General features: G+C 35.4%; 3 protein-coding genes across 5 annotated transcripts in view; 2 read left to right on the top strand and 1 right to left on the bottom strand.

Moving 5' to 3' along the window:
* LOC136840593 (apolipoprotein D-like) overlaps positions 1-16,294 on the top strand; it is a 17,362-nt gene extending 1,068 nt beyond the window's left edge. Inside the window, exons 2-6 of the mRNA XM_067107263.1 lie at positions 9,958-10,117; positions 11,474-11,607; positions 12,721-12,815; positions 14,373-14,468; positions 15,649-16,294. Coding sequence (XP_066963364.1) covers positions 9,958-10,117; positions 11,474-11,607; positions 12,721-12,815; positions 14,373-14,468; positions 15,649-15,782 — 619 coding nt within the window. The 3' untranslated portion in view covers positions 15,783-16,294. The remainder of the gene's footprint in view (positions 1-9,957; positions 10,118-11,473; positions 11,608-12,720; positions 12,816-14,372; positions 14,469-15,648) is intronic.
* On the bottom strand, positions 14,813-25,884 carry LOC136840592 (ionotropic receptor 93a-like). Its single transcript, XM_067107262.1, has 6 exons — positions 25,685-25,884; positions 24,594-24,811; positions 19,583-19,763; positions 19,017-19,116; positions 18,534-18,663; positions 14,813-17,027 (listed from the first exon to the last, which is right to left on the bottom strand). The coding sequence occupies exons 1-6, from the start codon at positions 25,878-25,880 to the stop codon at positions 16,905-16,907; spliced, it is 948 nt and encodes a 315-aa protein (XP_066963363.1). The 5' UTR covers positions 25,881-25,884; the 3' UTR covers positions 14,813-16,904.
* The window catches only part of LOC136840591 (synergin gamma-like), a 244,305-nt gene continuing 238,209 nt past the window's right edge, over positions 20,497-26,592 (top strand). Inside the window, exon 1 of one of the 3 annotated variants that reach the window (XM_067107257.1) lies at positions 20,497-20,629. The gene's annotated coding sequence lies outside the window, so the exon portion shown is untranslated. The remainder of the gene's footprint in view (positions 20,630-26,592) is intronic. The other 2 variants (XM_067107258.1, XM_067107259.1) reach the window with 2 other exon arrangements.

The following is a 26,592-nucleotide window of genomic DNA, read 5'->3' as shown; positions in this document are numbered from 1 at the left end:
GGCCCTGAAAGTAATAGAATGTCGAAAAGTCAGAATAACCTAACTTATTACACACTAAATATTTATAACTAACAAAAAAAATAAATTGCTTCCCTTAAGTGAACTCTAAACGGTGGTAGTGGCTAATTCAAAGCCTTCAAATCACGGGTCGAGGGGGAATAATATATATTCTTAAGACCTTACCAAACGTAAGAGAGGTCCCCTTGGCAAAATAACTGGGCCAAGGGCGCAGACTGAAGAAAGAATCACTTTAATGTCGCAAGACAATCAATGGGCACGTCGTCCGACAGGTAATCACACCTTACCAGTTGGCAGAGAGGTCCCCTTAAAAAAATAACTGAACCAAGGGCGCAGACTGAAGAATAATCAATCTCTCAAAGGAGGTCAGCAGCAGCAACTGAAGAAAGGCAGATCTCGTAATTCAGTGTAAATCCCAAAATAAGTCAAGCCCTCACAACATTAATGGTCCAGAAACGACTGACTCAGTCCTGGCGAGACAGCGCTGAATACAGCTCCGGATGAGAAGCCAACACCACACGTGAAAATAAAACAAGCTCATTGTAATTAAAACTATACAACAAGTCAGAAATGTCGGGGAGGAGGAAACAGGGTCATTACGTTCCAAAAGAATAATTACTGCCAAAGTGACTTATTCAAAACAAATTAATTTACGTTAAATTTAACACATACTGACACCTCCTCACCCAACAAAAAAAAAAAAATTTCCACAAGAAAATTTTTCTACAAAGTATTGAACTTAACTCAAAATTTAAAGAAATATATTAAAATGCTAATATCAAAAGCAAACATAGCAATTCAATCTATATTAAATAAAACAGGGACAATAAGAAAAATTAAAGTCTAATGACAAAACTCAAAAAAGTAATTAAAAATACTATATCACATTGCAAAATAATAAATCAAAAATAGAATAGAGATAGTGGCAAAAATTTTGTACCACTTTCAATACAGTCAATAGATATCAAATCTTAACCTTAATACTAAGACTTAAAGCTAATACAAGTAAATAATTTATAGTGACCACGCCAAAAATAACATCAGTATCAACATACGAAAAAATATGGTAATATCCCCATGAACTCACAAAAGTGGTGGGCTCAGGTTAGCAGAGCAGCAATGTTAACAAGACTAACCTGTTATTAGACTAAACCTAGATAACCGACAACAAAAATATAAATCGACCACAATGGGGCTAGTGTTACCTCAACCAAGGTCACCACTCATACACCAGCCTGTAGCGCCTAAAAAAACGGCCGTGCTGTGCTACAGACCCGTGAGCCCGTGACCTGGCTAAATTATTCTGAAAACACAAATATCAGTCAAACAAAAATAAGGACCAAAACCTTAATAGATTAACCTTAGCTTAGTCTAGGTCACCACTCATACACCAGCCTGTATTCGCCTAAAAACGGCTGTGCTGTGCTAAAGACCCGTGAGCCCGTGACCTATCTAAGCTATGTAAAGAAAGAATTAATGTGGACCATTGGCATAAACAAAAACCGACATAACAATATATGATTAATGATTTATAAAAAAATAACCATCAATCACCAAAAAAAAAAAAAAAAAACGTAACACACTGTCCACATATCAATGATTTACTACACACTCAATATTGTGGCCCTTCACAACACTTTCCAATAATGCATCTTTTCACTCCAGAGAACGTCCTTACTCAACACTACTTGTTTTTGCGACTCATTGAGTTTCAAAGAGCGTCTTTTCACTACACTTCACTCAGTTTTAGTGCCTCTACACTTCAGAGAGCGTTCTCACACTAAACGGGTTTGGGCCTTAAATACACACATAATTAATGGACATACACAAGACAATGGTAACACCTCAAAATTAACCTCCACCAACAACACATACTAAAGTAAACAGAAATCAAAAGTACCCTTAACCACTCTTAATCAAAGACGACACTGAAGGAAAACCTGCAAATCACGACATTTAACATCTTAATCTTAAATACTTAATCCTAAATTATTTCATAAACAAAACAAACACCTGACACAACATTATTACAACACACCTGGAAACAACACACCTGGAAACCTGTACATTCGATAAATTTATAGGATTCATCAAATCAATTAATATAAATATATACAAAACTACTTTACAAGTAATAATTAACGAAGAACAAAAAGGTTTTTCTCAAATCAACCTATCGATCAGTCACTGATGCGTGACAGCTCATCAGCGACAACAACACTTTTGCCTGGAATGTGCGAAAAGCTAAAATTCCATTCCTGGAGCAGGAGGCTCCAACGCATCAATAAAATGATTTTTATTCCTAAACCTGTTCAAGAAAATCAACGGATTATGATCCGTTAATATTTTAATCGGAGTCCCTGTAGAGGATAAATACGCCTGAAAATGATTAACAGCTAAAATTAATCCCAAAGTCTCTTTCTCTACAGTCGAGTATTTCCGTTGAGCCAGGGATAACTTTTTGGAGAAATAGGCAACAGGATGAGATACTCCATGAGCATCTTCCTGCAACAAAACTGCTCCAACCCCAACATCACTCGCATCAGTAGCAAGTGAAAATAGGGACGTCAAAATCAGGGCTTTCAATATAGGGAAATTCATTAGGACCTGCTTTAATTTTTCAAAGGCATTTTGGGCATCATTAGTCCATAAAAAGTCACATTCTTACGCAATAAATTAGTCAGGGCTCAGCGATATCAGAAAAATTCTTAACAAATCTACGATAATACCCTAACTAAGCCAAGGAATTTTCTGACATCCCTGCGACACTTCGGTATTTCAATATGCCTAATAGAGTCTACGTTTGCCTGTTTTGGAGCCACTTTCCCAAATCCTACTTCGTGACCCAAATACACAACCTTTGCTTTGGCAAACTCACTCTTTTTGAGGTTTATAACCAAACCAGCTTTCCTAAGTACCTGAAATAAGGCCTTAATGCGTTTAAGATGGGTGTCCCAGTCATCACTATAAATCACAATATCATCAATATAAACAACACAGCCCTCTAAACCTTGGACCAGAGTATTCATTAACCTTTGAAAGGTTGCAGCAGCATTCTTCATCCCAAAAGGCATTACTTTACATTGGTAGAGTCCTCGCTGCGTTACAAACGCTGACAAATCCCATGCCCGTTTGGACAGCGGAACTTGCCAATACCCCTTTTACAAATCAAATTTAGTTATATATTTTGAATTCCTATCCTGTCAATACAGTCCTCTATCCTAGGTAAAGGATAACTATCTGGCTTTGTGACCTCGTTGACTTTTAATAATCAAAACAAAGCCTAAATTGACCATCCTGTTTCTTTACCAAAACAACAGGTGAAGACCACGGACTGTTGCTGTTGATCAGCCCGTGTCGTAACATATAACCAACCTCTTTATCCACAACATCATTTTTAAATGGATTTAACCTGTAAGGGATTGTTTTACCGGAGTTGCGTTACCCAAAATCCACATCATGTTCAAGGACAGTGGTCTGTCTTGGAACATCCGAAAATAAATCCTTATAACTAAAAATTAACTTTTTCAAAGATCCCTGTTCTACTAAATTCAAATGTGAAACCATTTCTGAAAAATTTTTCTAAAGAATGTTCATTATCATTAGCCATTCAGCACCATCAAAACAATCATCATCAAAATTACTCACGTCTGGAAAAGAAAAGAATTAATACCATTACACTTTGTAGTATCACCAATTAATGCCACGGGAATAACTTTTGTCATAAACCTTTATAAGCTTTTAACATATTTAATGTGACACAGCTGGTAGGGTCTCCTCCTTTCAGGAGTTTCAACTAAATAATTAACATCACTTAATTTCTTTAAAATTTTCCACGGTCCTAAAAATGAAGCTTTTAAAGCGTTTCCTGGAATGGGAAGCAATACCAAAACATTATCACCCACTACAAAATTACGCTCCTTAGTCTTTCTGTCAAAAAAGTATTTCATTTTCTTTTGGCTACTAACAATAAATTTTCACCAGCAAACTTCCAAGCCTTCGTTAATTTATCACCCAAATTACTAACATAATCTAATAAATTTATATCAGGGCGTCCCCTCCCAAGATTCACGAACCACATCCAATGGACCACGCACACAATGACCAAAAATAAGGCTGAAAAGGTGAAAATCCTAAAGATTGACTCGGCACTGATAAAATGCAAATAATAAATAAGGTAGTTCCTTATCCCATTCGGAACCATTAACCAAACAATATTTTTATCATAGACTTCATGGTTTGATGAAATCGTTCCAAAACACCTTGACTTTCAGGATGGTACGGAGAAGAAGTCACATGTTTAATTTTTAATTCAGCCATCTTCTCCTAAATAATTTACTCAGAAAATTAGACCCACAATCGGACTGAATTACTTTGGGCATTCCGAACCTGGTGAAAAATTCAATTAATACTTCAACAATTTTAACAGTTTTTACATTTCGTAGTGGTATTGCCTCAGGATATCGAGACATCCTATCCATAATTGTTAAAATATACTGATTGCTACTACGAGTTTTCGGCAGAGGACCAACCACGTCAATAATTACCTCTCTGAAAGGTTCAGAAACAACAGGAATAGGATGTAATGGTGCTTTGGAATTGTTTGATTAGGCTTCCTGACCTTTGACATGCATAACAACTATTTACAAATTTTTAACATCATCTTTCATCTTAGGCCAAAAATAACTTTCACACAATTTACAGTGGTTTTAAAAACACCAAAATGACCAGCCAAACCATTTTCATGAGCCAATGTCATTAACTCCTTTCGATAAACAAAAGGAACCATAATCTGTTTAACAATTTCACAACCTGTGTTAATGGCATCAAAAGGTCTACTTATTCTGTACAAAATATTATTAATTATCTTAAATCGAGGGACAGTCAAATCAGTAATTTCGCCAGACTCAACTGGCAGGTCTTTAAAACCTGCTCTCTGAGCTGTAATAAGTTCCTTAGTAGTCCAATTAAGTTTATTATCCAACACATCACTATCTACAACTAAGCTATCACTACGATCTAAACTACTCAAATCAACATCAACTACCGACTCAGGCCGAGTCAAATACTACTAGCCTTCGATAGAGTGACTACAGATATTTCATTATTGAAATTTAATACAATAGGGAAAGTTTTATTTATTAGCGCGACATCATTCCCTAACACCAAATCCACATCTTTAATAGGAAATTATTCAATAATGGCCAATTTTAAATAACCTGAAAAAGACGGGCATGATAAATAAAAACTCTCAACCGGGTAAGACCTGACCGTATCTGGAAAACCATTTAACAAAACATATTCTATTTGAACATTCTAAATCAATAGGTAAAATCTGAGAATTAAAGACTGAGCAGCCCCAGTGTCACGCAAAATTTTAACCTTTCTTTGCTCAGTCAATTCCCAGAGCGGACAAAACCATCAAACAAAAATTTCTGAAAAGGAGCCAGTGACTTATTGCCTAGTCATTGATTATTAGAGTTCTCAGCCACTGACTCGTTCTCATTCCTTCGAATGGCCAATACCGGTCGTCTTTCGGTCCTTTGTGACCTTTTAAATGCATAACACATGCTCTTGACGTGTCCCTTCTTATGACAGAAGAAACAAACTCATAGTTCTCAACTTCTCCGGGTTATCTGTAATCTGCCTTTTATATAGCTGTTAACAGGAGTAGTAAAAGAGAACCATAATTATCAAGTAGGCCTGTTATACCTGTTCTGGTACTACTCCTATTAACTTCACCCAACCAGATTTTCATTTCTGGGTACCTTAAGTATCACATTTTATGAGAGAGGAGGTACTCAATCACTTGCAATTGCCACCTCCTGTAAAGTAAATTTTAACTCTTCAAGGTGTAAAATTCACCTCATTAGGCACGGACCTTTAAACTCCTCAACCAAAATCAATTCTTTTAATTTCTCAAAGTCCGTCACCTCCTTAGACTTTAACCAGTCGCCAGCAAACTGCTCTTTAGCCCTGGCGAACTCTACAAAAGTCTGCCCTACTTTCCTTCTGTAAATTACGGAAATCACGTTGTCTGTAAGCTTCCGGTACCAACTCGTAAGCCTTCAAAACTATGGCCTTCACAGAATCAATAATCTGAGGACAGATCTTCGTCCAAAAGTAACGTAAACTTTCTGGGCCTTACCTAACAATTTACTTCTGAATAAGAGTGGTCCAATACTCCTTTGGCCACTCCAACCTTGAGGCTATCCTCTCAAAAGAAACAAAAAACCCTGCCACGTTGACTTCCTGAAAATTTGGGTCTAATTTTAGAGCTTCAGTTAGATTAATACAAGGCATTGCAGACACATTATGTTGGGAAGAAGAAGAACCCCTATTGCTCAATGCTTGCATAGCAAGTTCGTGCTGTCTCTCTCTCTCTCTCTCCTCAGCCTTCAACCTTTGGAGATCTATTTCATTCTTTTCAACTGAATCTGCCTATCTAAAAATTTCTACTGACACTGCTTCCTCCACCTGCCTAGTCTCTGGTTTACATTCTGCCTTCATCACCTTAACCTTTTCATAAACTTTGAAAAGCAACAAGCCCTTCCCTAACAGACCCAGGATTTTCAATTTCAAAAATTCTGCTACACACTCTAAATCAGACTTATTCAAGTCTGACCAACCTGTCCTGCCAAGCCCTCCACTCAAGAGCTCACGATATTCAAATCAGCCATAGTAAATTAATTGCACACAAGTAAATATATAAATGTATCTCACAAAATATACCCAAAAACAAACCAATACACTGTACACCAATAACCACACAAATATCCTACCACGGTCAAAAAAAAAAATATAAACACCAATCAACACAAAAATATAGGAGAGAAGGTATTACTATGCTGCAAACACCATCAAGAAAACTCTATACACTCTAGTGACTACAGGATCCGATATATCCTAGCAAAAATCGCCAAAATGTTATGGGCCCACGCCCATCAAACATACACCAGTCTCTTAAAATACTAATAAAGTCACTAACGACCAAGTCCACAATAGGTGGAATGGCCGCAACAGAGTGTACAGATATGGAATCAAGGAGGATAAAAATTAAAAACTGAAAATAAAACCTTAATATTTAATACAAACTTTTAGAAAGAAATGACCACTGAGCCTCTTACAAAATACATTAAATAAACACAAAAATCAACCACACACTGAAAACATCGAATAACAAACACATTTACACCAAATTAAAACAGACTATGCAATTACACTTTAAATTGAGGGCCCTGAAAGTAATAGAATGTCGAAAAGTCAGAATAACCTAACTTATTACACACTAAATATTTATCACTAACAAAAAAAATAAATTGCTTCCCTTAAGTGAACTCTAAACGGTGGTAGTGGCTAACACAGCCTTCAAATCACGGGTCGAGGGGAATAATATATATTCTTAAGACCTTACCAAACGTAAGAGAGGTCCCCTTGGCAAAATAACTGGGCCAAGGGCGCAGACTGAAGAAAGAATCACTTTAATGTCGCAAGACAATCAATGGGCACGGTCGTCCGACAGGTAATCACACCTTACCAGTTGGCAGAGAGGTCCCCTTGGCAAAATAACTGAACCAAGGGCGCAGACTGAAGAATAATCAATCTCTCAAAGGAGGTCAGCAGCAGCAACTGAAGAAAGGCAGATCTTGTAATTCAGTGTAAATCCCAAAATAAGTCAAGCCCTCACAATATTAATGGTCCAGAAACGACTGACTCAGTCCTGGCGAGACAGCACCGAATACAGCTCCAGATGAGAAGCCAACACCACACGTGAAAATAAAACAAGCTCATTGTAATTAAAACTATACAACAAGTCAGAAAAGTCGGGGAGGAGGAAACAGGGTCATTACGTTCCAAAAGAATAATTACTGCCAAAAACAACTTATTCAAAACAAATTAATTTACGTTAAATTTAACACATACTGACAATATATATATATTAAGGGATTTGTGGATTAATATCTAAGAGCATAAAAAAGGCACGTGTGAATCAGTAACAAAGCTATCATAAAATACCTGTGTGTTACAAACTTGAATTTGGCCTGATTCCAGTCATAACCACAGAGCCTGATTTCGACGGCAATGTATGGAAAAAATCTAAATCTACTTGCACTTCTCTTGTTAACTGTGTAGATAAGTCTGTCACCTTCGTATCAAGCTTAAAAGGAATTGGTTCCTACCCTGGCCTGGCCAGATGCATATATCTTATGCAATGATATTTAGCTGTAATACATACATACTTGTATATATATATACACGAGTATATATACATGTCTGTTTGTGTGTGCGTATGCTCGCCCGTGTGTGTACTGAGTTGTGTCTGTATGAGTTAGTATGCATACATAAATAAACAATTTAGTGTAAAACCTTTAGGAGGAACCACTTCTCAATCATTCAGTGTTCGTACAGACTCTTAAATACCAAGAACCTCTCACACCGCGTACATTTCACGTCAGGTTGGCAGATTTCGGTGCTGACCTATATATTTTTAGTAAAATAACGAGAAGAGGAACTGCGTTGTCAAAAACCTTATTTTTTTGCTTTACAGGCATACGTGGAAGACTTGTATCGTTAAAAAAATCGATGAGTTCTTTACACAGGAATGAGAAATTCTTGCATAACTTTATAGGAACGCATTATGAATTACCCTTTTTGATCAAAAGTTTCAGTCTGCTGTCATCATACCGATATAGGCATATATATATATATATATATATATATATATATATATATATATATATATATATATATATATATATATATATATATATATATGTAAATATTATATTTGTTTGTATATGTGTGCGTACATATATAATACACACATACATATTTATATATACTCGTTTAATATGTGTATTTATCTGTAAATATACTGGTATGTTTCGATGGAATACTGTGTCAACTTCCTATTACAGAAAATTTAATGCATGTTATGGTGAATGAGTAAAGAAATAAAAAGAAGTGTGGAAGTCATTGAAACGAATCATCTGCCTAACACGAGACTGAAGGGCTGAAATGGTGAAAAGTGCTGAGATACTCCCATGCGGTACAAGAGTAGCATGATTTTGTGAAGGAAGGAACGTTTTAACGTTGCTCGTCTACGGGTTGAGAATAGAGAGCGGTCGCTTCGTGATGTGGTCGTATCATTTGAAGATGCTGGGAATGAGAAGAAGGAAACCGTGATGGTACTAGAAAGAATGAGAATCCAAGAACCGCAGGAGTGCGTGCAAGATGGAAATGCGTGACTCAGTGGCATGCTGGTCTAGTTTTATAACTGCGGAAGGGATGCTACTGAGAAAGTTTTCGGCGCAAGTGCCTCATGCCTGAGTCGACAGTCGGCAGAGGGATACGGCAGCGACTGTAAGTCTTTTATTGTAGAATTTCGCCCTCTTACGGGAGACGGTAAACACACACACATGCATAAAAATAAAATAAATAAATACATACTTTCATATAAATATATATATATATATATATATATATATAAATATATAAATATATATATATATATATATATATATATAAATATATATATATAAATATATATATATATAATTATGTGTAAAAATATGTATATATAATCACTTTAACACGCGCTTTGTTTATCACATATCACCACAGGTGAAAAGTCTCTTATTTATTCACCTGTAGTGATGTGTTAATATATATATATATAAATATATATATATAAATATATATATATATATATATATAAATATATATATATATATATATATATAAATATGATAATATATATAAATATATATATATATAAATAAATAAATATATAAAAATATATATATATAAATATATATAAATAAATAAATTCAAATAGATTTATGTAAATAAAATTAACTGCAGTTAATAAAAGTTTTCTTCTGGAAACAACCTCTTCGTGTCTAAAGAAATATTCATCATTCTTTTTATTCCATGCAGAGTTGATGCGACAAGAGCTTCAATGCAGCAATGGCACAGGCTGAACGTCATTGCCTCAGTGTTTCTGGTAATGGTTCTGAATCGGATGACAACAGGTCAAGTCTTTTTTAGAGGTCCCTGTCCAAACATCCAGCCTTTAAAAGGATTCCAGCCAAAAAGGGTGAGTTTCAAATTCTCTCTCTCTCTCTCTCTCTCTCTCTCTCTCTCCTCTGCTGGTCCAGTTCGATATGATAATAATGTGAAGCATTCTTCTCGTGTAATTTTAAAAGCTCCAATTTTATATGTATTGATTCATATTTTTAATACATTTCCCAAGTTTTAAAACGTGTGACCTTGAACGGTGGCTGATATGTTTGTTTCTGAATTAAATCTAATTGCATAGAGCTATGAAGGTCATAGATGAATAAAATAAATAAATAAATACAAGTATATGAACTGGCAAGGATACCTCATTCAGTTGCCCAGTCAGAAAATTCCCCGTCCATATAAATTGTCTTTTATATAAAACTACACAGGTAAATCATACATTAAAACATAACTACCTAATAGTATATATGTATATACTCGTATACACATTTATATGTATATGTTTCATCCATTGCTAATGCCCAGGTATCATCTACAACTTTCTGGCAACATATCCATGTTTTTAGTTCTTAAGCCATTCCTCAACTACTAAAGTCTTCAAGGGACAAACAAATACTGCCACTGTTTTGCTTAATTAATTGATTGCAAAGTCGACAGCTGTTTCAGCTTACATTACGGCACTATTCAGGGCTACATCAGATTTACAATGGAACTACACCTCAGTGTATAGATAGGGGGGAACAGTAAAAAGCTGGTTGGGAAAGAAAGTGAAAATGCAACACTTTCACAGGCTAAGATATTTCTCCATTAATCATCCGGCTGCAACGTATCGCATTGGTGACAATATTGGTCATTTCGTGGAAACCCCACAAGTATTGGAAATGTTTCTGAAAAACACATATGTCATGTGTGATGTAGCTATATATATATATATATATATATATATATATATATATATATATATATATATATATATATATATATATATATATATATATATATGTGTTTTGTTTGTATGTTTATATGTATGTATGTATGTATGTATGTATGCATGTATGTGTATATATATATATATATATATATATATATATATATATATATATATATATATATATATATATGTATGTATGTGTGTGTGTGTGTGTGTGTGTGTGTGTGTGTGTGTGTGTGTGTGTGGACTATTTCCTGATGTATTATAAAATATAAAGTTCTGATGAAATCCCAAAATGTAAATATATAACGTATCATAATGCTTAGAAGTGCACAACTTAATCTCACTCTGTACGACCCACCAGCTTCACATCACAGATTAAGAAAAAATCTTTTGCATTTACAAGGTTTTCACTCCAGGAACGATAAACACTATTGTCAGGATAACTGAAATTTGTCTTGCTTGTGTTGCCGCTTACTTGACATCTTGTTTCCTCAGTTCCTTGGTCGGTGGTACGAGATTGAGAGATTTTTCGTTTCTTATGAAGGTTTGGCAGGAACCTGTTGGGTTGAGAATTATCTTTTCAAGAGAGGCAGAGGTCATTTCACGCGACTGGACTGGAAAGACCATTTGTAAGTAACGTTTATTCTTTCGTTCTCTAGACCAACACACATACACGCGCACGCACACACACACAAAGAAGTCTGGTCAGCAGTTCATTGAACCTCTTACACGCATTCCATAATACCCCCTGTTTTGCTCACACTCTTGTTTCTAGAATCTTGATGAATCTCCTTTTTAATACCTCTTGTGCGCCCTCTATCTGGCCCGTCACAGATCTTCCTTTTCTGTTTTACCCTTACACTTCCGAATTATTCACGATTTTCATTAACCCATCATTCTTTCCACTTGACCAAAGCATTTCAACAATCTTATCCATCCTTTACCTACGGTAAACTTTTACATGTGCTTTTGTGTAGCCTACTTATCTACATTTGTCCTCTCTGCACTTCTGTATATGTTACTTATACCATTAAACTGTTAATTTCTACCACTATCAAATTTTTTTTTATTCGTATTTAACATCCACACTTCGTTTACAGAAAGGGGAGTTAGCTCAACGTTTCTTTCATATTTTCCGACTTAGCTTCATAGACACTCCAAGGTTCCTCTTAGTCTTTTCACATATCCTGCTACGTTTCCTGCTCCACCTATTCTGTGACTCATCTTTTTTCTGTCTTTCATCATCTGAAATATTTACCTCCAAATACTATTACAATTATATTGCTTCTATTCTTTCACCATCTCTTAGCAATCTGAATATGATTCCGACTGCCGATGAAATTATCTTTTCCTGATTTAATTTCAATTGCTCCTACTCCATGTATCCGAACGTACTGTCGAATTCATATCTTCTCATACGAATTCTACCTGTAGTAAAATTCATTAGTTATCTCCATTAACGGACTTGGACAGAAATTGTGACGTAGCATAAAATTTTATGTAGATCTAGGTATCTGAAGGATCCAGTTAAAATGAGGGGCATTGGCTCGAGGTATACAATTATGAGTTTCTTATTTTATAAGGGAATGATCAATAATTATGAAAAATTCATTTGTATTTTACTTTCCTTCTTTCATTCACATTGGTGGTCACTGGCACAGAAGGGCATTTGATCGAGATGCAAGGATAAACTTATTTTTTTTCATTGCTTGCTTTCAACTTGGTATTAATTTTCTTTACAGAAGCGGAATGATTTTGAACATAGAAAACGGAATCACCTTCGACAAGAAAGAACCGGGAAGGCTACGATATGTGGTAGAGCGACCTAGTATTCCAAGTAAGGGGCCCACTCCTCTTGTTTGAAAATTCAATTGATTTTTAGTTGCAAAGCACCTTTGGATCATAGTGATTGCATTGGTTAACTTCTCCCCTAATTCTGGCGCTCATTTAATCAAAAGGATAACGAGATCAAAGTATTCAAAACAATTTGAAGAGAGTGACATAGGCTACCTACTGACATCAAGCTCTGCTGTTACGTTCAAGTGCGTTCTTTCAGCAGTTGAAGAGACAAGCCTCTTAAAATGATGCAGGTTTTATGATCAAGGAACAACAGGGGAAGGTGGAGAATCCTTCTTTTGAGAAAAGAATAAAGCATTAACCAAACCAGTTGACTGTTGAGTTCGCGACGTTAGAATAATCGCGAATATATATTCATGTTTAACCTCATTTAATTTTCATACGATGGCGTCTATGAATCTTTCTGTACTAGCGAAGACAGCCTGACAAGTTTAATCGGAAAAGACTGCATTTATTAAGCAAGCATTTTTAAAAATGTCCCTTTGGTGATTCATTAATTTTATTTTACTTTATCATTCGTAATGGACAACCATTCATTAGAAACAATTCAAAATATCATTCGTTGGACAGTCAAACTTTCAGAGAGGAGAATGCCTATGTGGGTAAAAGAAAAGAAAAACTAGTATGACATACCATAATGCAAAGTACCTTTAACTGAAAACAAAGCAAACAATTAACTGGTATTCAGATATAAGCAGCAGAATAATTCATATATGCTACGAATTGAGAGTTCAGTGAGAGAAAATTGTCAACAAGTGCACTTCGACTGTTACTTGACACTGAAGTCTGAGCCATGGTAGAAGATGCAGTCCTCATTACATTAAATTTTTAACGGTTTTGCAGATTATATTGATATCGTATTCCTTTAATTCTTCTTTGTATCCGCAAAGACCTCTTGGTATTAAACCTAACATTTTACCACCGTCCAATAAAAGTAAGTCGAAACTTCTAAATACATCAATACTATGTTTTGATATTGCTTCGCAGTGCAAATCGTTCAATAAAGGAAGGTATAGTGCCGAAGTTTTTTTTTTTATTATTATTAGAGCTTTGCAGCCATATACAGAGAAGCGAAGAAAATATGATAACTAGGCGTTTAAAGAATATTTTGCAAAAATTCTTGTGAAAAATGATACTTCACAGTGAAGGAGTTTGAAAACGAAACAATAAAATTAGATGGGATCTAGAGTCATCATCTATCATTGTTCCATGAAATCTCTGGATCTTTTTCAGACCGTTTATGGAGGAACTGGTGTTTTTATATTGAACTATCTAATTATTTATGCATAGGGTTTGACATCAAATCACCTCCCATAAACATAATTTTTTTGTTTCTCTTTAGCATTAAAAACACATTCTGTTGTAAATCCAACTAGTTTGCACTGATTTTAAAAGTAGATTGGAAAAAACTTTATTTGTATGGTCTCAATTAGCTAAGATTTTTTTGTTTTACAACCTTGTTCTGATGCAATATCGCTACATAAAACAAAGTAATACAATTATCCTTATTTACATTGGCAAATTTTTCCACTTTTAGTTTTACAGGGAGAATACTTAATCCTGGCAACTGATTATCATTCCTATGCTCTGGCCTGGCAGTGTATGGACTTCCCGCTAAGTCTTGGCCACACAGGTAAGAAATGCATTGTCAAACGATCTTGTTGAATTCATATTCTGCGATCAAAGCATAAAAGTGAGTAGATAATTAAGAATAAATATTTTCTTATTGTTTCTATTAGAGTTAGATTTCATGAAGACAGGTGAATCCATTTCAGCAAAGAAGCATTGTAAAGAGGCTTTCTTGATTTTGTAGTTGAGTACTCATATTTAAAAATAGTGTATTATTTATGAGTACTCCCATAGAAAATATTGCATCATGTACCATTTTTTTTCATTGCAAAAAATGAAACCGAATCGGTTACCCAGGTTTATGGTATAGAAATCCTAGAGCTATTGCAAAGGAAGGAAACATAGACATGAAGCTGAAATTTATTATTTTTAACAGTAAATGACTGATTAATTATTAAAGATTTCTTCCAGCTTGTCTAGGAAGGATCACAGTTTTTCGAATTTACGAAGGCTTCATTCAAAAATGAGGTACACAAACTAGATGTTATGCCAAATACATAAGAGGGACAAAAATGAAAGAGCATTGAGCAAAATGATAGATTGCATTGAGCTGGGAGGAAGCAAATTTATTGTCAGGGACACTAGTGTTGGCAAGACTAACTTTGATCTGTCATTTGTAGATTGAAAAAATATTGGATGTTATGAATGGAAAAGTAAAAGGGACAGCTTCTAAGAAAGTCTTATTCCATGCTCGGATGCAGTTGGAGAACGAGAAATGGTGGTTGTGGTTGCGCTGGGTGATTTCAGTGTAATTGTCCGGAGAAAGGTGAAAGGTTTGTAGTATCAGAAGTCAACGAAAATATATATGCTATTCTCACTTTTATACTAAATTTATATTTCCTTAGATGAACTTATTTCGACCGTGTTTTTATAGAATATTTACTATTTCATCTAATCTAAACAGGATGTACGTCACTCCCTTGATCAATCGTTATCAAAGGATTTTAGCATAATTAATACCGTTTCCACAATGAGCCTGTCACACGAACTTCCTGTTTCCTTTCATTGTAGAACCTTGAGCACTCGATCGAATAAAACAGACTGAACTCGTCTTTTCAAAACCGGTTTATACAATTTGTTCTCTCAAGATAACGAGTTGTAATGACGATTGGTATAAGAAGCCTCACTACGGCGTTAGAGGACACTGAAAGTAATCTGTTTTTTTATGAGATTTTCTTTTCCAGAAATATTGTGGTTCCTTTCGAAAGACCAGTTTCCGAGTTACGAAACAGAGCAAACAGCAAAGCGTACAGCAGCCAAACTAGGCCTGGATATTTCAAGACTAGAAAAACAAGACCGCAGTCGCTGTCCTGAGTAGCTACTGAACACTTATACTAAAGCATTAGAAGAGATTGAATATATGAGCTTTGTTATGTTTTAACAGGAATTACAATGATAAATGTCTGTGTGAAAGCAAAACAGGACACCCTCCAATGTCACTTACGTTTAAAAATTATCACCTCATTAATTCAAGAGCTGGTTTCCTGTTGCGCTCTCACAAAAGCCTGTATTTATTTGTTGCATTATTTTTAAATGCAGGCATGCATATTATCATATTTTAATGAATTTTTGTCACATACAAGCGTGACTTTTTCATATTTGCGTATATTAAGCCACAAATATCGTTTAATTTCGAATTCACTATACCTTGGGAATAACTTACACCGAAGGGGGAATTATAATAACTAATCGAATCCTGGCTGGTGCAGATGCACTTATCAGTTATTATTTCCTAAGGGTATCAGTTATTCCCAAAGCATATTGCATTTGATATTAAACGATATTTATGGCTTAACCTTGTTATGTTTGCACTATTACTTTTTAATAAAATGTCTTTAAAGGATTCGTTGTTTATATGACCAATTTCTTTTTGTACAAATGAAAACTCTCGCCGTAGTGTTAAAACTTTTATGTCTTATTTTTTCATCTATTCATCAAATTACGGTTAAAATCCTTCAGTTAATGGAGTATATTGTGGTCATGGTGAATGCACTAAAAAGTCTATGATATGCTTGGTTACAGAAAAACATTTGTACGTTAATTTACGGTAACGTCACTTAACGAAAACTAGCAAATCGCAGTTTAACTACAAGTCTAAAAGGAAGCGATGAATGAACAACAAATGGTCTGATCTTGACGTCTCAACCGACGTATAATGTCACAGAAACTTCAAATTCGTATCTTATTTAGATCGATCCCATAGTCTCAGCTATGTGAAACATAAATTAGTTTGATAAAAGTAACATTAAATTACGATTTAGCAAGGAGACTGATTCCCTCTCGAGTGACTGAAGCTTCTGTTCTTAAAAAGACGATGCATTTTACAGGACATCAGTATTTGAGATGCATATGACGCGTAACACAGGCGATTATTACATTCTTTCCTCGTCGCTAAGCATGATTCAAATTCCTTGAATAAAAACATCAGCCTTAGTATGATCTAGATTTTCTCAAGAGGTGTAAAATGTCTTTGGAACCTTTTCTTGCATTTCTGCACCATACGTTCGAGAAGAAGAATCACGACGCTTACGCCATCTCCTATAACAAGTATCATGAAGATTCCCTGAAAAAGATGTGAACAAGGAACTTGTCAGTTGGAACAGCAGCCTGCCATAGCAAAATGAAGAAATAATTGTTAACAAAAAATTCTCTGGAAGTCTTTCGATCATTTCTTTGGAAGGCTCCGGCACTTAAAGTGCGTGATGTAAGGAGCCGTAATGAGTTTGTTTTAAAACCAAACCTACCTTTTAAGAATCTTTTATCGTTGCTGTTACAAAGGGAGAGCAGTTTACTCACTGTGCCTTCGACGTTATATTTTTAACATAGGAGTTTCAATAATTATATTTTCCTCATGTAACTTGTGCAATGTGTGTTTGTACTTTAATTTATAAAATGGTGTTATATGGTTTTGTTAATTTGATTCACGAGAACTTACAAGGAAGCGCGACTGTAAGATATATTCAATTAAGTTTTAATCTTCAACTTCTGACTATTGATAGCAAGATCATAAGCTATTTACTCTTACGTTCGACGCTGTTTTATGGTATGAATACAAGAATACTGCTAAAAGATAAATTATTATATACAGTATATACATCTGTAGTTAATGTCTGTGTTGCTAAATGTTTGCGCTGTTAAATATGCATATCAAATGTGTTCCTGGAATTGGAACTAAGTCTGTTTTGTACGACAAACTAGACTTCAAAATTAGTACAAAGTTCGGCACACTGTGTGAATATTCCAAAATCACCTGAAACAAATATGTAGTTATCATGTGAATAAAAGCGATTTTCTTTATTTCGGGTTCATTAGCTGTAGTCACACAGTGTGCCGAACTTTGTACTAATTTTGAAGTCTAGTTTGTCGTTACTGATTATAGGAATCATAAAGAGTGAAGTCTGAGTCGCTAGCTGTATTTTATAGTCTTTCAAAATATTGCCACCAGACTTTGCACCAGGTAATTGACATAAGTGGCAAAACTAAAACGTAATATACGGCATCTTTTTGCAAGAGAATGTAATTTTCTCTTATGGAAGGTGATTCCAGAGAGAGAGAGAGAGACACTATAACAATTACTGCTACTTTCATCCTTTAACGCCAAACTCAGTAATAAACTCTGTAAAAAAAACTTCTACATGTGAAATTTATTAACAATGTGTTGATCCTCTATAAGCAATACGTCAGTCATCTTACGTTGCTGCTTTGGCTTGTCATCTACACGTCACCTACTCCGAGGTGCTGGTGCTTAAGACCGTATGGTAAATGTAAAGTAGACGGCAGCACGAAGATATTGTTTAATAATATAATTTGTCGACCACACGATATAGAAATGAGTGTATATAATACTTTGATCCCCGAGGGGCTAGTACTAAACACGGCGTCTCAAGGAGCTTCTGCCATGTTTAGTACTAGCACCTCGGAGTTGGTGACGCGTAGATAAACAAGCCAAAGTACTGTAGCTCATTTTCTTGTATTATATTTCACTCCCTGAAGAAACCCTAAGCGTTCGAGAGAAATCATGACAGCAGATTCAAACATTATTTTTGAGTATCCGACTGTTACTGCTTACCCATATGTTTCTGATAGACAGAGCACTTTGAACGATGATTTTTGGCGGGGCAGTCAGGCATGTTGTAGCATTACTCAGTTCATTACTCAGCCAATGGTGATAGATCCCACTTTGCGCAAGAGATGAAATTCTGCGTTGTTGGAATATATGGTTATTATTTATTACGAATATTTTCAAATATTTAAGGATGTTCTAAGTAAACTGCACGTTTTTACTGAATATCTTCACACAACGAAACTGTTTTCTTGCCATGGCGTACCCCCTGAGTTCTGCTTGTTACATGATATATTTCCTTTATATTTAGTGAAAACTTTTACCATTCTCCAAATGCGTATCAACAAAAGACAATATATATATATATATATATATATATATATATATATATATATATATATATATATATATATATATTCATAGATTATTAATATCTGAATATACAGCTACTTGAAATAGAAAAATTTAAAAGCGCAGATGAACCCTTACCTTCTATTTAGGGGCCGGAGCAAAGGACCCTTCTTTTGGACTCCCACTGCAAAGACATTCGGCATAAATTTGCCCTTTGACATGTAAAACTGGCATTTTCCTGTAAATAGACAACTCGTGGTGTAACTGGTGCATTGAAACACAGTTATCTTAGGTTGGAATTAAGGCAAGAGTATTGCGTATTCTTAATCTTTTCAGTAATCAGAAGCTAAGAGCTGACAACAGGGTTTTAATCATATATGCCTGTTTTTGAAATGTGTCATATATAAGGTGCACAACGAATTCGTACAGCTTTTAATAAGATCCTGTTTAAAGAAATGCCTGTTTTAGTTTAAAACATTATAGAAATTCTATATGATTCTATATGCTTCATAAAGGATCAAATAAATTACCATGAAAATCCATTAAAAAGATTAGCGGATAACGGATAACTAATCACAATTGCCAGTTCAAGCAAGATATGACTGTTAGTGCCATTTATGAACGATGTATGGTAAATTCAGCCAATTTTGCTTGAGTGCTTAGATTGTGATTTATTCTGTAAACTGTGAAAACTTGTAACTGACCTGTAGAGGTAAATTGCTCAGCCATTAACATTTTTATAGAGATTGCTTCCAGCGTCAGCACGTATTTTCCACTTATGACAAGCGTGTTGAGTGTTTTTTGATAATCGGTTGAAAAGACGTACACAATCTTATTTCTGTCATCAAGTTCCTTCACTCTCAGTAAATCCCCTGATGTTGCTTTCTGTCGGAAATCATGACTGTTAATAAAGAAGGACCCTCTAATATCTTGTGGATATATATTTTTTACCCTTAACAAATTACTTAGCCGAAGTTTGTATGTATGTATGTATGAATATGTCCAGAACTAGCGCAGTTATGACTGGAACTGTAATGCCAAAGGAAGAGAAATAGGGATTCTTTACCCAGAAAGGGTCCCCCTTAGTAGGTAGTCTTGATGAACAAAGCTTTCCAGATATTTCTACAACCAAAGTAAAAAAAAAATAATATACTGTCACACCAAGAAATTAAAAAGTATATACATATTCATAAGAGGTCTCCTAAGATATAGCCTATAGCCTACTGTACAACTTCAGAAACGGCAGTTGAAAATATACGAATGGTATTAAAGGCGACCAAAAACTATTTGAATCGCTTTACTTAAGAAAAGGGACTAAGAAAAGAATATTGGGAATGCAAATCCTTTACAAAATAAGAAATTCAATCATAACTGATGAAGATACAAATGAAAACTGGACTTTTGCTGTTAAGACACTGCTGATGTTGTCCCGCTGATTGGCTAAATTCCATCTTGTTCGAATGTTCTCAAATAGACTTTGATTTCCTACCATAGCACTTGTTTATACATAAGACACAGGATTATACAAAAAAAAATGCATAATTACAAATATATCTTTTGACTTACTACAGACAGACCTGAGTATTGTGATATGAAAACTGAGCACCAACAAGACACTGGTAAACATATCCGAGCAACCAGAGAAGGCGGCAGACCGCGGGAAGTTTAGCTGCTATTTGGATTTAGGACTTCAGCTCGGGTGGAGGTGTTATCGCTTGTTTCTAAACGCGGCAGTCTGGATCTAACCTAATGTAAGAATACTTTTTTTTTTTAGAGGGAGTAGTTTGAAATGTATGGAACTTGTAAATATGATAAAAGACTTGACTGCAAAATAATTTTGTGATAGCCATTGTTATAAGCATTTTATAACTGACAACGATTTTTAATAGGAAAAACTTGTACAAACACGAGTCATTGTATAGGTTAGTTACGCTTCCCACGGAATTGTATAAACCATTCATACTACGAATGTATAACATGTTTCCGTTGCGCGATGAAAGTCTATGTCGTAGCTGAAATTGTAAACTAAAGACAGCTGGTTCGGTCAGAACTCACAAAATATCTTTCTAGTCCTAATTTTGCAGACTAGTCTCCTTTTTACTGATCTCAGCATTAACCATCTTGATAGCCTATTGTTTGTTTTATGAAAATAAGTGGAAACCATGTAATAAGAATAAAGTGGGTTAGGCCTACGGAACACCGTGCGAGAGGCTTTAGATCTGTGGCTCACTGGTCGGGGAAGAGTTGGGTCGATTTCCGAAGCGCGGAGAAACGACCAAAAGTGCGGAGAAGATTCAAGGGGGTCATTGAATGCAGAGCTGAGGTCTGGACTCCTCGCGTATGCGGTGTAGGTCAGCATATATATTTATGCTTTTAAAACGTTTTTCCATTACTAAAAACTAATTAAGATTGTAACTCTTTCATTAACCGCATTACACATATTTAATATTTTTGAAAATATTAATATTTTTGAAAAACGAACCATTTTCGCTATAATAGTCTCGAGTGTTTACGCGCCAATATCAGATACGATAGAAGTCAATTAAGAAGAACCGATTGTGACAACAGCAGTTGACGTAGCCCAAACGTGATGTCCTACAATACATTCATTCTTTAGGTCCAGCAATCTTCAATTTGCCTTCGTAATTATATATATATATATATATATATATATATATATATATATATATATATATATATATATATATATATATATATATATATAGTTAGTAAAATTTGGTTAATTTGTGAATTAACCTTAGGGTGAAAAACTGACTTACATTATTGTAAACTCAGTCATTTTTATTTTATTTATTTATTTTTTTTTTTTACAAAACAACTGCAAATCTGTATTAGGTAATTGTATTAGTTGAAGTGATTCAACTGATTATAACATTGCTTGGCAACTCTACACCACCCGGTGTGGAGTTAGTTTCTCGGTGATGTGCGGACTTCGCGGCACCCCGGTAGCTCTTTAATATTCCAAGGGAAAGAGCACGAGAAAACTCGCTCTTAGCAATCCAGGGCTGTATTTTATGAAAACCATGTGTATATCGATTAATGAGATGTTTCAGAAAAGACTGGTTTAAGAAGAAAACCGATGAAGCATCTTGTACTCACCTCATGTGAGAAAAGAAATTCTACGATAGGTTAGCCTAACCAAGCTAAGCATTCAAAATGTATAGTCTCATGATTTTATTTTCCGTAATGATGCTAACAGTAACGCCTGATTTTTAACGTTTTTTTTTAATACGTTTGTCTTTTCACACAGTCAGCAATTTACTGCCAATAAACCAAGAAAATCGAAAGGCTACGTTGGGCGCTGACTTGGAACATTGATGAACTACTTTGTTGTCACATGGATATTGTGAGTGGACAAACTGGCGTGAAGTCAAGTACAAGAATGTGTTCTCCCTTCTCTTGTAATAAACACAGCTAAACCTTATGATAATTGAAAATTTATTGGTTAATCCAAATAAAGGAAACAAAGTTATGATATCAAATAAGAAATGAGAAAAACTTACACTTCAGATATACTGTTAAGTTGCAAGCTTATTTTCTACAGCACACTTGATCGTTCCGGATATTTCATAGAACTTATAAAAACTAAACTGTTGAATCGATGCCGTATTTCGGGGTTCAGATATATGCATCAGCATCAGAATTGGCCTTTCAGCGTTTAGATTTAGCTTTGAACGAAGTACTTATTATCTTTACTGGGACTTTTGAATCTCCCTAAATAAATCTTCACACGGTCAAATCAATGAACCACAACTGCTCTCGGACTGGTAACCATGCGAAGTGGAAGGAAAATACCGGCAAGTAATCTACTCCTTCAGGACCTGAACTACTTTCTACTATGCAAAAGATCGGCGCTTGAACTCATTTGCTTGAGTTAACAATATATAGCTCTGAAACTATAAACAACACTTATAAGAATATAGAAGACGCAAACATCTGTACTTTGCAAAATGTCCTAATATCTGCTTCTAGTGTAAGATATGCCGCCATATACTCTATAAAATTATTAAATTATATTTACGGAACAATGCTTCTGTTGTTACAGTGGAACTGTCTGTAATAATACCGGCAAAGAAAATTTTAAAACATATCCACTATGACACGAGACTTTAGTTTTCAGCGATTCAAGATGTGACGTAGCATCTCCAGAACTCGTGTCCTCATTTTTTTTCGCAATGAACAGAACATTTATTCCAACAATTACATATGAAGCTGTTATACATACTGAAATATGCCGAATCCCTTCTCATGTAGGAGCGAAAGGAAATGGTACTGACAGAGAGATTACTTCTACAACTGAGCCAAGTATACCCAGTGCTGCCAATGACTGTCTCATCACCTAAATCCAATATCTCTAGTAAACGGAAGACATCATGAAATTAGGAAGCAATGAGCAACAAATTACAATTGGAATAAACCGGACTTTGAAATGCTGCCTTTTTCATTTCAGAAATGACCACAAACAAGTCTTTGTTTCATCTTCGAAGTGGTCAGGTCAGACTCGTTTGACCGATGGATGATTCATGAATACCTTAAATGACCCGGTACTTGAGAATTGAGGCTACTGTACGTCTTTTTTTATGTCTACCTAGATGTAACCCAATAACTAATTTCAGGCAAAGACTTTGTCACGATTCCATAAGAGAAATTTTATCAGAACCTCCAGTATTTTCCGTTTATCCTGTCAATAATAATAATAGTAGTCAGAGACCTCATTCCCTGGAGGTAGATTTGGCAAACATTCCCAGAAGCTAAACATAGAATGCAATGTAAATTGCTCAGTACCGTATGCGGAAATGTTATAGTTTAATGTAGCATGATCCTAATGACATAAAAGAGCTTGGTTACCTAAGTTTCTCATTTTTTTTTGAGATGACAAGAGGATTTGCTATTTTGACCTTTAATATTGTTTCTTGTACTTGGCACCATGCTAATGAAGTCATCTTACTTGAAAAAATATAATTTACATTTTCGCAGTGCGGTTTATTTCATTTCCAGGCTGTTGATCATTCCACGTAGGTTCGTAAAACCAGAAGGTGAAATATACTGTATGTATGTGAAATGACCAATTCGCTTAGGAACATTTGATTCCCGAGGGTTAGTACTAAACACGGCGAAACACTGTTAAACACGGCGAAACAGTGATTCATCTAAATTGTTTCGCCGTGTTTAGTACTAGCCCCTGGGGGGGATGTGTTTTGCCGTGTTTAGTACTAGTCCCTTGGGGGATCAAGTGCACTTAAGGACATTTAATCCCCCAGGGGTTAAACTCCCAAGGGGGAAGTAGTAAACACTGCGAAACAGTGTAGATGAATCACTGTTTCGCCGTATTTAGTACTAGCCCTCGGGGATCAAATGTTCCTAAGCGAGTTGCTCATTTCACAAATTCCCTAGAGATTTCGTGAAATCCCTGGATTTCACATATCCTGTAACAGATACATATCTTAAATTAAGGAGGTAAGAAAATTCATTAGGAAATATTCATTTTGCAATCTACTGAAAAAGGCTTAGATCTATAGTAATTTTTTTGTTTTGTTCCTGACAAACAATTTTTAGTGTCTAGGGTATACGCTAGAAATTCTTATATATTTTGTAAAAGCAGACGATCTATAGGTCTAATCGGAAGCAAATGCAGTTTTTAGGCGCACAGATGCCATTAGATCAAGTGGCAACGAGCATCTCTAGAGCCCTTACCCTGAAAGCGTGGACATACGCAGTGTTTATCTCCCATACCATGGTGACGTCATGGTCATCTAGAACATCTCTGAGAGTTTGATAAGGCTGAGGAATGTACCTGACGGCCAGAAGTGACATCAGGTTTCCGCTGTAGCTGAACACAAGAATGGCTGTGCTGATTATCCAAGCTCCGATGATCATTCTTTGCCACGTTCGCCTCTCCAGGTCTCTTGACCCTGCGAAGGAATCAGTGGGTGATGCCCGTTTACTGCAGATAAAGATTTGTAATAAAAACGCGAGCATGCGCGTGGAGATTTCATTATATACACTTCCATTAGTGTTAGCTTTTCTCTCGTTTATGCGTTTTGTCAGTGGCTGGTGTATTCTAGGCGATTGTTATAAAATTTTGCGTAGCTAACTATGCAACATTGAGACAGTTGAGATTTTTTATTCGGCGCAAGTCAGTATGAAATAGAAGTCGTCGGGTCTCTTAGTCTGTAGTTCTGGTTTAAGGTCTATAAATGCTTAAGCAAAATATTTTAGAATGTCTTCGTAGGATTAGAATAATTAGATTTAGAATTAGAAATCAGTGTAAATTTTTGGCGATAGGATAGCTTGGAGTCCTGTTTATTAACTAAGCTTCAGAACTTCAATTTGCTTGTATTCAAATATTTAAAGCAAATTCACAAATATCATATGAAATACGAGATTACAGGAATTTTGAATGTTGTGACACAAGATTCTTAAAGATGCATTATCACAGCAATCAAAAATCTTTTGATTGTCTTTATTTTATGTGATCTTCGTAAATCATTTTCAGTCATTTGAGTACAAGAAAATATCACAGGAATTTTAAATGAGCTTTATAATGTTTATTTATGATTATTTTATATAACTGACTTATTTCCTGAGGAACTTCACTTTAAGAGTTGTGCAGTAATTCTGGCTTCTTTTCGTAGCTAACTTGGTTTACACAGACAAAGAATTGGGTTAATGGTCTGTGTTGTATAGCGAGCTGGTTCAACTACTCATAGGTATTCTGTGTTAAAGCACAACCAAGATAACTGTATATGTAATAATTCAACCGACCCCTGTTGCTTAATACAAACCTTGGACGATGAGAATGCTGACGAAAACGAAAATCTTGTCTTTCATGTCAACACCAGTCGCCCTGACCAGCAGATGCATGGTGACGATTACCAGGAATAGGGCTGCGAAGATGAACAGCCACACTTTGAAGGTGAGGGGCATCACAAAAGCCCAAACGTCTATCTCTGTGCTCCCCGTGCTGCCAATCGTCGCCATCTGATCGTCAGTTATGGCGTAAGTGTAATCCATCACCTGAGCTCGGTTTTGGGTCACGGCAAAGGGACCCAGAGATATGTCCGCTTCCTGAGAATAGTTTCGTTTTGAAAGGAGGACTGAAGTGGAATAGGATAGAAGAGCACAAGTTGCCCGGATGAGGAAGAAGATGCTAGCTTAGCAAGTTAGAGATTGAAAAATAGGAAATGATGCCTAGATGAGGCTGAAAGAGTGAAGTAGACCATCTTGTGTATTTGTTAACTTTTGGAAATATCTTTCATTTGGGAATGTTGTCTTTTTGTTTTTTCCATTTGGTTTATCTGCAATGTTATTTTTATAAGAATTGTTATATTTAAATAGTTTTGTAAAAAGAAGTGCCAAAAAATACATCTAACTGACATAGCATGGAATTTTTTTCTCAGTCTTTTAGAAACTCGACTTTTCGAGGTAATCATTGTGAATTGTGGAGTGGTAAGCGACATGTAAAGTGATGTAGAATCTTATTATTAAAGATCTAAAGCTTTTAACTTTTCGTTTTTATGACAAAGATTTTTTTACTTTCGTCATTGAGCTCTCTCTCTCTCTCTCTCTCTCTCTCTCTCTCTCTCTCTCTCTCTCTCTCTCAGTACTATGGCATACCTTTCTCTCTGCAGTACTAAACCTGGCATTCCTTTGCTTGAACATAACAAGCAGGTACTCAGACCTGTTAGAGTGT

The sequence above is a fragment of the Macrobrachium rosenbergii genome, chromosome 8 (genome assembly GCF_040412425.1).
Source record: "Macrobrachium rosenbergii isolate ZJJX-2024 chromosome 8, ASM4041242v1, whole genome shotgun sequence".
Classification (NCBI taxonomy): domain Eukaryota; kingdom Metazoa; phylum Arthropoda; class Malacostraca; order Decapoda; family Palaemonidae; genus Macrobrachium; species Macrobrachium rosenbergii.
The sequence above is the reverse complement of the archived record's forward strand: the minus strand, read 5'-3'. Positions and strand labels throughout refer to the sequence as shown.

Coding starts and splice junctions, on each gene's coding strand:
- LOC136840592 (XM_067107262.1), bottom strand. CDS start 25,880: ATGGCGACGATTGGCAGCACGGGGAGCACAGAGATAGACGTTTGGGCT. Junction 19,764..24,593: donor CGTATGTCCACGCTTTCAGG/GTAAGGGCTCTA, acceptor GATTTCCGACAG/AAAGCAACATCAGGGGATTT. Junction 18,664..19,016: donor CTCCGGCCCCTAAATAGAAG/GTAAGGGTTCAT, acceptor CCAACAACGCAG/AATTTCATCTCTTGCGCAAA.